Source organism: Bathycoccus prasinos, assembly GCF_002220235.1.
Source record: "Bathycoccus prasinos genomic : Chromosome_1".
In the NCBI taxonomy this organism is placed as follows: Eukaryota; Viridiplantae; Chlorophyta; class Mamiellophyceae; order Mamiellales; family Bathycoccaceae; genus Bathycoccus; species Bathycoccus prasinos.
The window spans coordinates 1,134,996-1,146,720 of NC_024008.1; the positions used below are offsets into that span (position 1 = coordinate 1,134,996).

General features: G+C 49.7%; 6 protein-coding genes across 6 annotated transcripts; 2 read left to right on the forward strand and 4 right to left on the reverse strand.

Moving 5' to 3' along the window:
* Positions 1 to 401: 401 nt before the first annotated feature.
* Bathy01g06250 (unknown protein) lies at positions 402 to 677 on the reverse strand (the record flags this gene model as incomplete). Its single annotated transcript, XM_007515732.1, has 1 exon — positions 402 to 677. The coding sequence occupies one exon, from the start codon at positions 675 to 677 to the stop codon at positions 402 to 404; it is 276 nt and encodes a 91-aa protein (XP_007515794.1).
* A 280-nt stretch (positions 678 to 957) lies between these two features.
* Bathy01g06260 (HPP family protein) lies at positions 958 to 2,277 on the reverse strand (the record flags this gene model as incomplete). The annotated part of the gene is made up of 1 exon (XM_007515629.1): positions 958 to 2,277. One exon carries the CDS (start codon positions 2,275 to 2,277, stop codon positions 958 to 960), a length of 1,320 nt encoding a protein of 439 aa, XP_007515691.1.
* Positions 2,278 to 2,369: 92 nt separating this feature from the next.
* On the reverse strand, positions 2,370 to 3,275 carry Bathy01g06270 (urease accessory protein ureG; the record flags this gene model as incomplete). The annotated part of the gene is made up of 1 exon (XM_007515702.1): positions 2,370 to 3,275. One exon carries the CDS (start codon positions 3,273 to 3,275, stop codon positions 2,370 to 2,372), a length of 906 nt encoding a protein of 301 aa, XP_007515764.1.
* A 943-nt stretch (positions 3,276 to 4,218) lies between these two features.
* Bathy01g06280 (urease) lies at positions 4,219 to 6,756 on the forward strand (the record flags this gene model as incomplete). Its single annotated transcript, XM_007515301.1, has 1 exon — positions 4,219 to 6,756. The coding sequence occupies one exon, from the start codon at positions 4,219 to 4,221 to the stop codon at positions 6,754 to 6,756; it is 2,538 nt and encodes an 845-aa protein (XP_007515363.1).
* Positions 6,757 to 6,952: 196 nt separating this feature from the next.
* Bathy01g06290 (predicted protein) lies at positions 6,953 to 8,761 on the forward strand (the record flags this gene model as incomplete). The annotated part of the gene is made up of 2 exons (XM_007515070.1): positions 6,953 to 7,694; positions 7,749 to 8,761. The coding sequence occupies 2 exons, from the start codon at positions 6,953 to 6,955 to the stop codon at positions 8,759 to 8,761; spliced, it is 1,755 nt and encodes a 584-aa protein (XP_007515132.1).
* Positions 8,762 to 8,870: 109 nt separating this feature from the next.
* Positions 8,871 to 11,720, reverse strand: Bathy01g06300 (predicted protein; the record flags this gene model as incomplete). The annotated part of the gene is made up of 1 exon (XM_007515167.1): positions 8,871 to 11,720. One exon carries the CDS (start codon positions 11,718 to 11,720, stop codon positions 8,871 to 8,873), a length of 2,850 nt encoding a protein of 949 aa, XP_007515229.1.
* Positions 11,721 to 11,725: the final 5 nt, after the last annotated feature.

Consider the following 11,725-nt stretch of genomic DNA (forward strand, 5'->3'; position numbering starts at 1 on the left):
GTGTTCTCGCTGATGAAAAGCTTTTGAAGACGTGGGATTGCGAGGGAAACAATGGGGGAAAATCACTCCATTGTGCTGCTCTTTCTGCTTTTGCGGAGCGTAGCAGGAGCGGGGGTCCTCCGACTTCTTCTTCTCGCTGCTCTTGGTTTTTACGAAATCGAAAGCGTTTCACGACAACTTTAAGAAGAAGAAGAGCGTCGTTTTCATCAGTTCGAGGAGGAGGAGAGCGAGGACTGAAAAGAGATGCGTATACCCGCTTTTCTCGTCCTCCGCAACGAAGCGTTTGTTTCAACTCGCTTTGCGCGGAGAGCGAGACGACGCGAACGGCGACCGACGGATGAAATGAGAGAGGGTTTATAAACCATCATCTCGACTGTTGTTGTTCGTTTCAAACGACTCTGCTAAGACGCCATCTCCATTTTCGCCATTTCCACCCCGTCTTTCCTCTCTTTCCTCGCCTTCTCCTCCTCTTCCTCTCGTTCTAAATCTTCCTTCATCTCCAACTCTTCGTAAAACTTACTGGTGTTCAAACCGAACCAATCCGCGAGCTCGGCTTCGAAGTCCCAGAAACACGCGAGAAATTTCGTTTTGAATTTCATCCATTGATTTCGCATCGAGGAGTCGTCTTCGATTAACGACGTCGACGCTCCTCCTCGAGCGTCAGCGTCTCGGGACATTCTGTTTTTGAAAGTGATTTTGAAAGACGACGGACGGACGGTTAGAAAGAGAACGAAAGAAAGAACGAAAGAACGAAAGAGAAATACTCAAAGCGCTTTTATGAGAGATGATGAAAGAAAAACGCACGTTTCTGGAGCGCTGTCGTTCGGGGAGAGCATCTGAACAACGCGTACTAACGATGATTTGTTGTCCTTGATTTCTGGAGATATTTAGCTGCTCTGGCAGATTTTTCTCGGACTTTTCGAGCGCTACTATTATACGTTTTACGTAAACTTTTTATTAAACGAACAACTTCGCTTTGGCTAAAAAAGCGAACGTGCACGCGGCTATGAACGCACACCCGAGGAGGACGGTGGCGATGCACGTCCAAAACAGAGTTTGGGACTTGGAAAATCTGTTCGTTTCGTTCAATCGACGGTTGACTCGGTTTAAAATTTTATCGCACAGAGGCGCTAACGCGATGGAGGAGGAGATGCGGAAGAGTTTGGTCGCTTGGGATCCGGCCCAGACAGCAGCTAAGGCTGGTAAAAGTTTTGGTTTGATGAGCGCGAGAGACGTCGCACCGCTGGCGGTGATGGCGTACACTGCGGTCACGATGCCGAAGGAGTACCAGAGCGTGTTCATGATGCCGTAGGCAAAAATACCTCCGCTTCCGCAGCTTTTCAACGTTTGGACCATTTCTTTTCCGTTTGGTCGTTTCATATTCATCATCGCACTCTTCACGTCTTCAATCGTAAACGGCCAACGTTTCTTGACTTTCGAACAGACCGCGCCGCTGGCGCATATAAACGCGCTCCCTAAAACCGTCGGATACAAAGCGTACAAAAATCCAAGCTCTTGCCATTTAATCATATCCATAGCGATAACGCACGCGGCACCACCGGGCGGATGAATCGCTCCAGTCCACATCATAAACGCGATCGATATCGCCACCGCTAACGCTCTCGTTATCACCGTCGTCCCGAAGAATTTCACGAAACAAATCGCCACGAACGAAGCAAACACGGTCGCGACGACGACGTTCCACATCCGCAACGCCGGAGCATCGTTCGTGCCAAACGCTAAAACCGAAATCGTGCCCCACGCACCGATAAAAAACGGTTTCTGAAAGTTCACTTCGATCAGTGCATCGATCGTACCCAGTATCGCTAAAGTTCCAAACGCGAAGAGAAACCCGTACAAGAGGTCTGAAATTGGTCTTTTATCCACCTCACGGGATTCGTTCCCGGGTAACGCCAGGCGAACGTATCCGTCCGATGCGAGTTGAATGCGCTTAAAAAGCGAACTTCCAACCCCAATCTTTGCGTCGTCCTCGGTGTCTTTACCACTCGTGCTGGCGCCGATGTTGCTGTTTTGCCGCGACGAATCAAACACCGTTACAGTTACCTTCTTTGTCCTTCTCCGTCGGGACGTTCTCCATCGTGTTGTTGTTGTTGTTGTTCGGAAAGAGTCACCCCCTCGTCGTCGCGATGATGATGTTGATGATGATGATGATACTCTTGAGACGGCGAGAGAAAGCGACGAAGAATACTGTTGATACAACATGATGATGATGATGAAAATGTGACGAAATGAGAGCAAGTTGTTTTGATGAAACATTTAACCACCCGCGCTTATTAAAAACAACAAATAACACAACTACGCGCGATGTGAGATGGATGGAAGATGGATCGACAATACTACTACTCTCATCAGTGATGATGATGCGCGTGACCGTAACACATCGCCTCGTCGTGGGCTTTCAAAATGTGCCCCGCAATCTCTCTCACGCCGTCTCCGGTTTTCACGCTGGCGACAATCACCGGCCCGCCTTCGCGTTGCGCGTTAGCGTCGCGGGTCATGACGTCCACGCTCGCGCCAACCGCGTCGGCTAACTCTTTCTTGTTGATTATTAACAAATCCGCCTGCGTTACTCCGGGTCCGCCTTTCCGCGGGATCTTATCTCCGCCGCACACGTCGATGACGTAGATGATAAAATCGGCGAGCTCTCGCGAGAAATTCGCGGCTAAGTTATCCCCTCCAGATTCTAACAAACAAAACTCTGGGTTGAACTTCCCGGTTAAGCTTTCGACTTCGCTCAAATTCGCGCCAATGTCTTCGCGTATCGCCGCGTGCGGACACCCGCCGGTTTCCACCGCGCGGATGCGCTCTATCGGTAACGCCTCGTGTTTCGCTAAAAACTCGCCGTCTTCTTTCGTAAATATATCGTTCGTCACCGCGACGATGTTTTCTCTTCTCTCGTGCGATGCTTCCGTCGCTTCTTTCGTGAAATATCTGCACAGTTGCAACATCAACGCCGTCTTCCCAGTACCGACTGGGCCTCCGATCCCAACCGTAAAACATCTTTCGGAAAAGTCTCTGTTCTTATACGTCGCTATTCTCCGGTTCAAAAACGACCCTTTATTCGGTATCGGGTCGTGCGAGTGCGGTTTCAAGCCGTCGTGCGAGTGTAATTTGCGTCCCGTGGATATTTCTTCGTAATACGTGATGCCGTCGTCGTTTGACATCACTCGCTTGAAACCGTCCGGGACTTTTTCTTCGTCGTCTTTGGAATGCATTCCGTGTCCGTGTCCGTGTCCGTGTCCGCGCGTCGTCATTTGGTAACACTAATTCTACGACTAATAACAGTGAGAATCAGAGAAGCTCTCTCTCTGTCCCTCTCTTCGCACTTTTTCTTTATGACGCGCAACACTGCGCGCGCAACAAAGCGGCCCCTCTCCGTTTCTCTCTGCTTTTAGAAAACAGTTGAAACCCTAACTGATTTTGTCTCTCTGAAAGGTCGTGAAAAATGCATCACAAAGAGACTCTCGAAACGCGAAAAGAGAGAAAGAACAGAGAGAGGAAGAGTCGCTCGAGAAAAGCAGAGCAGCACTCCTTTTGAGCGCTTCGTTTAAGTCGTGTCTTTTTAATAATCGCGGTTTTTTGTTATTAAATCTCTCTCTCTCTTACTCTCTCGAAACGTTAGTATACACATCAGAGGAAGAATTTAAGGGAGAGAGAGAGGGTTTCTAAAAACCGTCGTTGCATGGAAAAGAAGAGCGTGGAAGGCTCCTCCGATTGTCAGAAGACCGTCGTCGAGGAACTCCGCTTGACGAAAAGGAAAAGGCAGAGAAACAGACGGAAACACGCGCCGAGATCAAAATCATCGAATTTGAGGAGTCAGAAGAGGACGAATAAGTCGTTGAAAACGAGCGCTCCTGAAATTGGTGTTTCTGGTTGTGTGCTCAAAACATCGAACGCGAAAACCACATCGACTGGTTTTGTCGTCGTCGAGGAGCAAAAAAGAAGACAAATTAAGCAGCTCGTTCCGGAGAAGCTCGATTATTTTTCTTCTTTGGTTTCTGGGAACGACGTAAACGACGAAAGAGCGACATTAAAGTCGTTCGCGTACGTGTTGAAACAGAAAGCGCCGTCGAGTTCGTACAGAAAGTTTATACTGAAGAAACTCGTCCCGAAACTCGCCAAAGTCGGCTGCACGGGATATAGGAAGAGAAAGAATACTACTCGTAGTAAGGAAGATATAATAATACGTAGTACAAAATGCGGTTATCTCCCAGAGAAGTGGACAAGTTCGCCGTGGCGCAAGCCGCTCACTTGGCGCAGAAAAGACTGGCGTCAGGGATTCGTCTCAATCACCCCGAGGCGACGGCGTTGCTCGCGAACCAGATTCTCGAGCTCATTCGAGAAGGTCCGGAAAACGGAAGCGAACAGTCCGTCGCACAGATTGTGGAGAAGGCGAGAACGATTTTGGGGACGCGACAAGTCTTACCCGGCGTTGCGACGTTATGCGGGGAAGTCCAAGTTGAAGGGACGTTTACGGACGGAACGAAATTAGTCTCGGTGCACGGGCCGATTTGCCGCGAAGATGGAGATTTGGCGTTGGCGTTGAAAGGATCGTTTTTACCGGTACCGTCCGCGGATGCGTTTCCAAAGACGACGTCGTCGGATTTGATTCCAGGCGAGTTAGAAACTGTCAAAGGTAGTTTGACGCTTTTGGAAGGAAGAAAAGTGAAAACTTTGCTCGTGACAAACACGTGCGATCGACCGATTCAAGTCGGCAGTCACTTTCATTTGGTGGAAACGAACAAGTCGTTGCGCATCGATCGAGTGAAGGCGTGCGGGTATAAGCTCGCCATTCCAGCAGGCACGGCTGTTCGATTTGAGCCAGGGGAAACGAAAAAAGTTCAAATTTGCCCAATCGGAGGTAACTGCGTCGTAAAAGGTGGGAATAACGTCTGCGATGGCATGAAAATAACCTATCCTCTCAGCGAAAAGGACCAAAAGAAAGTGTTGGATTCGGTGACAAAAATCATGGGCGTCAACGCGCACCAGAGCGAAGACGACGACGAAGAGTCGAGCGACGCGATCACTTTACCAAGATCCAAGTACGCGGACATGTACGGTCCGACGACCGGCGATCGCGTTCGCTTAGGCGATACGGATTTATACATCACGGTGGAGAAGGATTACGCCACCTTAGGCGACGAGTGTAAGTTTGGCGGAGGTAAAACGCTTCGAGAAGGCATGGGGCAAAACGCCGGTTTAGGCGCGAATGATACTTTAGATTGCGTCGTCACGAACGCGCTCGTCGTCGATTACACTGGAATATTTAAATGCGATATTGGTATCAACGGCGGTATGATTGTTGGCATTGGCAAAGCCGGTAACCCGGACGTCATGGAAAACGTAACCCCGGGGATGGTTGTCGGCGTGAACACGGAGGTCATCTCCGCCGAAGGTTTGATTGTCACCGCGGGTGGTTTAGACACGCACGTGCACTTTATTTGTCCACAAATTTTGACCGAAGCTATCGCGAGCGGTTTGACGACTTTGTTAGGCGGTGGAACGGGACCAGCCACGGGCACGTGCGCGACAACCTGTACGCCGGCGCCGGAACAGATGAAGATGATGTTACAAAGCACGGATACGTTTCCCATGAATTTCGGGTTTACGGGTAAAGGCAACACGTCCGACCATAAAGGGTCTGGCTTGAACGAAATCGTCGAAGCTGGGGCAGTTGGTTTAAAACTCCATGAAGATTGGGGGACGACTCCGGCGGCTATCGATGCGTGCTTAACCGTCGCGGAAAAGGAAGATATTGCGGTGACTATCCACACCGATACGCTCAACGAATCGTGTTGCGTGGAAACATCGATTGAAGCGTTCAAAGGACGAACAATTCACACGTACCACAGCGAAGGTGCCGGCGGTGGTCACGCTCCGGATATTATCAAAGTTGCGGGTGAGCTTGCCGTGTTACCCTCATCCACGAACCCGACGAGACCGTTCACCAAGAACACCATCGACGAGCACTTGGACATGCTCATGCATTGTCATCATTTGGACAAGAATATTGCCGAAGACGTTGCGTTTGCGGAGTCAAGAATTCGCGCGGAAACGATCGCCGCGGAAGATGTTTTGCACGATATGGGCGCGTTATCTATCATGTCTTCCGATTCTCAAGCCATGGGTCGCGTCGGCGAAGTCATCACGCGCACGTGGCAAACGGCGCACAAGAATAAGCAGCAACGAGGTCCTTTGCCAGAAGACGAGGGGACGAATAGCGACAACTTCCGTGTGAAGCGATACATTGCGAAATATACAATCAATCCGTCCTTAGCACACGGAATGTCGCACTTGATTGGTTCTGTTGAGGTTGGTAAGCTCGCCGATTTGTGCTTGTGGAAACCAAGCTTCTTTGGCGCCAAGCCGGAACTCATCGTCAAGGGTGGTCTCGTCGCTTGGGCGCAAATGGGCGACGCTAACGCGTCTATTCCATCGCCAGAGCCAGTTATTTCTCGTCCAATGTTTGCTGCCTCAAACGTGGGTAAAAGTTCGATCGCATTCGTGAGTAAGCTCGCGGCGAAAAAATCCGTCGGAAAGACGTACGGTTTGCAAAAACGCGTCGAGCCTGTGTGCAACATTCGCGGTGTCACGAAGAAAGACATGAAACTGAACGACGTCATGCCAAAGATTGAAGTCGATCCGGAGACGTACAAGGTGACCGCAGACGGCGTTGAATTGAAGTGCGAACCGGCCCAAGAGTTGCCGTTGGCGCAAAGATACTTCTTGTTCTAGACGGTGAGATTGAATCTTTGAACGCGAAGTGCACTTTTATCATTATTTATTATTATTATTTATTATTATTACTAACGAGACCGAGATATCTTACCACAACGCGGTGGTATTGCGACGGGATTAGATATTAGATCACAGAAGGAAAACGTATTAGACAAAGAGAAGAAGAAGGAGAAGAAGAAAGAGTACAACAATCATGAGCGACAATAACAACGATTTTTGGACGGCGTGGCAGCTGCTCGATCCTTTGCTCCCTACGGGCGGGTTCGCGCACTCCAACGGCCTCGAAGCAGCAACGCAATTTGGATTTATAGATACAGGTAACGGTCACGGAGTAGATGTTTCGACGTTTGTTTCAGACATTGCTCGAAACGCGTGCTCGACACTCGCACCTTTTGTATTAGCCGCGAGAAACCGGTTCGATTCATCATCCTCGTTCGAAGGAAGAGCGGAAGTCGAGGACATCTCGGCGTGGTCAAAAGAAAACGCGATTCTTCACGCCATGCTCACAGGGAACGCACCGGCTCTTCGGGCGTCTTTATCCACGGGTACGGCGCTCTGTCGAGCCGCTGTCGCTGCGTTTTCGGGAGACTCCTCGAGTATTTCGCAAAAGTTAAAGGCGCTTAAACAAGCCTCAAAACCAAACACTCGCGTCGGTCACCTCGCTTGCGTCTTTGGTGCCGTGTGCGGCATTTTAGGCATTTCCGAAAGAATAACGATTCGTATGTTTGTCTACGTGACTGTTCGTGATGCGTGCTCGGCGGCGACGCGATTAAACGTCGTTGGACCGCTCGAAGTGGCGTCGATTTTGCGAAAATCGACGAAAACGATGGAGGATATGTGCGAGGAAGCGATTAAAAGAGGAAGCGATGTTCAAAGTGCCGCTGTATCGGCACCGTTGGCAGAAATGTTCGCAGCTGCACACGATCAGTTGCACGGTCGTTTATTCAACAGCTAAGAATCGAAAATGAACGGTGGACGAGAACGAGAAGATAAAATTGCGATGATGGAAGTCGAGAAAGAAACCGCCGCGTTTGCGGGTCTCATCGAGGTTTCCTTGCAGTCCTCGATATCTTCCGCGACGAAGTTGTTTTCGACCTATCCTTTGCGCATTTTGTATCCAAAAAAAGTGCAATTTGACAAATCAGTCGATTGCGCTTGGTTTTATACCGTTTCATATGGGGGAGGTTTAGTTTCCGGCGACTTGGTGCCGATGTCGGTGGACGTGCAGAAAAATTGCACCGCGAGCGTGTGCACGCAAGGAACGACGAAAGTGTATAAATCTATCAAACCATCATCGGCAAATGGTACCTGTAATGACGTCGACAGCGAAAACACCAAGACGACAAAGCAAACGCTCGAGGCAAAAGTTGGAACGAATGCGCTTCTCTGTTGGTTACCGGACCCGGCGCAGTGTTTTAAAGACGCAAAGTTTGAGCAAGTGCACGAGATTTCATTAGCAGATGATTCTTCAAGCTTGTGTTTCGTGGATTGGATCACCGCTGGAAGAGTCGCACACGACGACGCGAGATGGGCGTTTCGTTCGTTTCTTACGCGAACGACCGTGACGACTGGAGATGATACCGTAAATGTCATCGAATCGCAACGACTGGAAAACGCCGCATCGAACAACGAGGAAGAGAGTCTCGCGAAACGCATGGCAAACGCACACGTCATCGCGAGCGTCATTTTAATCGGACCGAGAACGGAAGCTGCGCGTAGAAAGTGCGCGGAGTACGCGAAAGACTCGTCAAAAAGAACTACCAACGCCGCGAGTTGGTTGACTGCTAAATCACCGCTTCCGGCTGGCGTTTCGTACTCGCTCGCGACCGCGTCTGAATCCAAAACGCAAAGAATGAATGAGGAAGGGAACGAAAAGGATAGCTTAGTACTGAGAGTCTTAGCAAGCGACATCGAATCCGCCTACGGCGTTTTGCGCGAGTGCTTGCAGCCGCTCGAAACGGAAATCGGGTGCCCTCCATATAACGAAAGAGGAGGGAGTTGAGAGGTTGGGATGCGTCGCGGGTGAGATTTTCTTTCGTGCCTGTCATTGTACATTTTTTCTTTCTTTTTGTAATCACCAAAGTCAATAATAAATATATCTTCGAGACGTATCAATGATCGAGTTCTAAATAGCTGCTTCTCCTCTTCATCCGAACTTCTTCGTGCAACGGTTCTTGCACCCAGTCGCTCTTTTCGGATGACCCACGCACTGAGGTATCGTTCCCGCGCATGGAGTTGTCGTTTGAAACGTTATTCTTGGCGTATAACATGGCGTACAACATTTCCCCGTGGACGGTGCTTTGAACGACGTCTCTATTTTCACGCATTTGCGTGAACTCAGACACTTTCGTTTCACTGGATGCAGACGCTTTGATGGCTTTGTACAAGTGGTCGTGTCTTCTGTGTAACGATTCGAGCTCTTTCAACTTTTCCAAATCAATCGTCAGCGCCGAAGAGCCGTGGAGATGACGCAAGCTTTCTAATTGCATGGCGACATCGCTCGCGTTGGACCGTCGCGCGGCGTCTTCTAAATCTTCAGCTAATACGTACGCGTCGTACAATAAGGACGTGTCCGTATCGCTATCATCAACACAATCTCTTTCTCGTTGACTTCTCGTTTTCTGTATGACGTTGACGACGCTCAAAATTTTAGACACAACCTTCGCGGACGCGCACACGGAGAGAAGATTGGCGACATGCTTTTCATACTCCACGGCTAATACTGATTTGGAAATCAACAACGCCTTGTTGTTGTTGTTGTTGTTGTTGCTATTGCTACTCTTGCTCGTCTTTTTCTTTCTCTTATCGTCGGCATCGTGTAACCAATTCTCGCACGCTTTCAATATCGCCGCGCAACTCGGTCGTTTCTCGTAATCAATCGTCAAACACATTTTGATCAACTCGATAAACTTCTCGCTCGGCGCGGTTTCGATTAAAGATTCCGGTAAAATGCCTCGCAACAACTTCTGCCACGTTTCTTGCACTTGCACGCCTTCCGGGTAACCCGTTAATAAAACAATCATAACAACGCCAACCGCCCAATTATCGGTCTTTTCGTCGTACAATCCTCTGTTGCACATTTCCGGACTGGTGAAGAATTTCGTACCGTGGTACCCGCGAAGCTTTTCGTTCTTCTTACAAAACGAAGCCGAGCCGAAGTCGATGATCTGCAAGTGCGGTTCCGAATCAATCGTCCATTCATGTTTACACATGATGTTATCTGGTTTGATGTCTCTGTGTACGACTCCTAAGGAGTGCATGAACGACACCGCGCTGAGTAACTGCGTGGCGACCAGTCGCCAATCGCGTTCGTCGAAGATCTTACGTTTCGAAATCGCATCGAACAACGAGGAGCCCTGACAAACGTCCGTGACGAGATATATGATGCCACCACCGAAAAGTTTTCTCGATTTATCCTCGTATACTGCTATTAATGTCGGCAAGTTCGGGTGTTTCCCGGACAACACGCGCAAGGTTTCAATTTCGTTTCGGATTTGGTGCGCGTAATCCACAGAGTTGACCACGGATTTTATCGCAAAAGCTTCTCCCGTATCGTTTATTTTCGCTCTGGCTAATCGAACGGATCCGTACACGCCTCTTCCGAGTAAATCGCCAAACTCGTAATCGTCGAAAATAGTTTTTTCGTACTGCTCGTCAAAGACGCCGCCTTCGTGAACGGTAATATCGCCTTCGACAAACTCTGGAATCTGGTCTTCTTGCTCTCGCCCGCTCTTACTGCTCCCCTTCAAACCTTTTGGCGAGCACACTCTCGTGTAGACTTTTAACGTATCGCTCGTGCCGACGTTCATTCTGAACGCCTTTAAATACTCTTCCGGTTTCGGTACGTCGCAAACAATCAAGGTAATATCGTCGTGTCGTCCTCTTTTTTCGAGAACTCTATCCACCACCGCGTCCACGCACTCGCTCGCTTGTTTATGTTTGGAACAGATTTTGGATATTTCAGAATCGTTCAGCGCGGCAAAGACACCGTCCGAGGCGACTAAAATCCTCGCGCCGTTTCGAGGTAATTTCACTCTCGTGCACTCGGGCTCGCTAATAATCGCGTCTTTGCGCATGAAATTGCCGATTGCTCGCGAAACCGCGATTCCCCCGGGGTACATCCGCAACGGCCCCGCCTCTTTCCCGCTTCTGTTATTCGACATTCGTGCGAGTCTATACCCAGCCGAAACCAATCGTTGCGCTTCTAAAGGATCATCCGGCGAGTGTTCTCGTGCTAATCTTTGGTACTTAGTATCATTCCCTTCCGAGAAATCTTCTTCCTTATCGTCCGGGTGCGGCAGCATTAAGCACGAGCTATCCCCTACATTCGCGCATACGATATAAAACGACGCGCTCTTCACATCTTCCTCGTCGTCCGTCACGCCTCTTTGCACTAAAACCGAACACATCGTCGATCCTCCTTTGGGAAACCTCCCTTGCGGATTTCCAAAACATCCTCCGAAACATCCGCCGGCGCCTCCTGAATTGCTCTCCTTATACGCCGCCTCCATCGAGCTCACCGCTTCGGACACCACGGATTCCAAATCGTGAATGATCTCCGCATTATTCTCGTCGCTCGTATGCATCACTCTCTGGTGTGTCGCTCTCTCCTTCCCTCTTGTGCTCCCGTGGACGCTCAAATCGTTCTTGAACTTCGTCTGTTTCTCCACCGCTAACTTCAAGTGTTCCAACCACCTCTGTTCGCAAAAACTGCTCGCGGAATTATCCACGTGCCCATCGAACACCGTAAACGTCGCCGTAATCGCGCCTGGTTTTGGCATCGGCAACACTAACAACTCTTTCGTATCGTCCAAGAAAAGCGCTCGCAAATCTTCGCACACCAGGAATCGATCCTCGCCTTTCTTCACGATCGTTCTCACCGCCCAGTGATTGGCGGATTGATTTTCTCCCCGAGAAGACAGATTCTTCCCGGAATGGACCGAGGAATCCCCCGGGTCCATTTTTA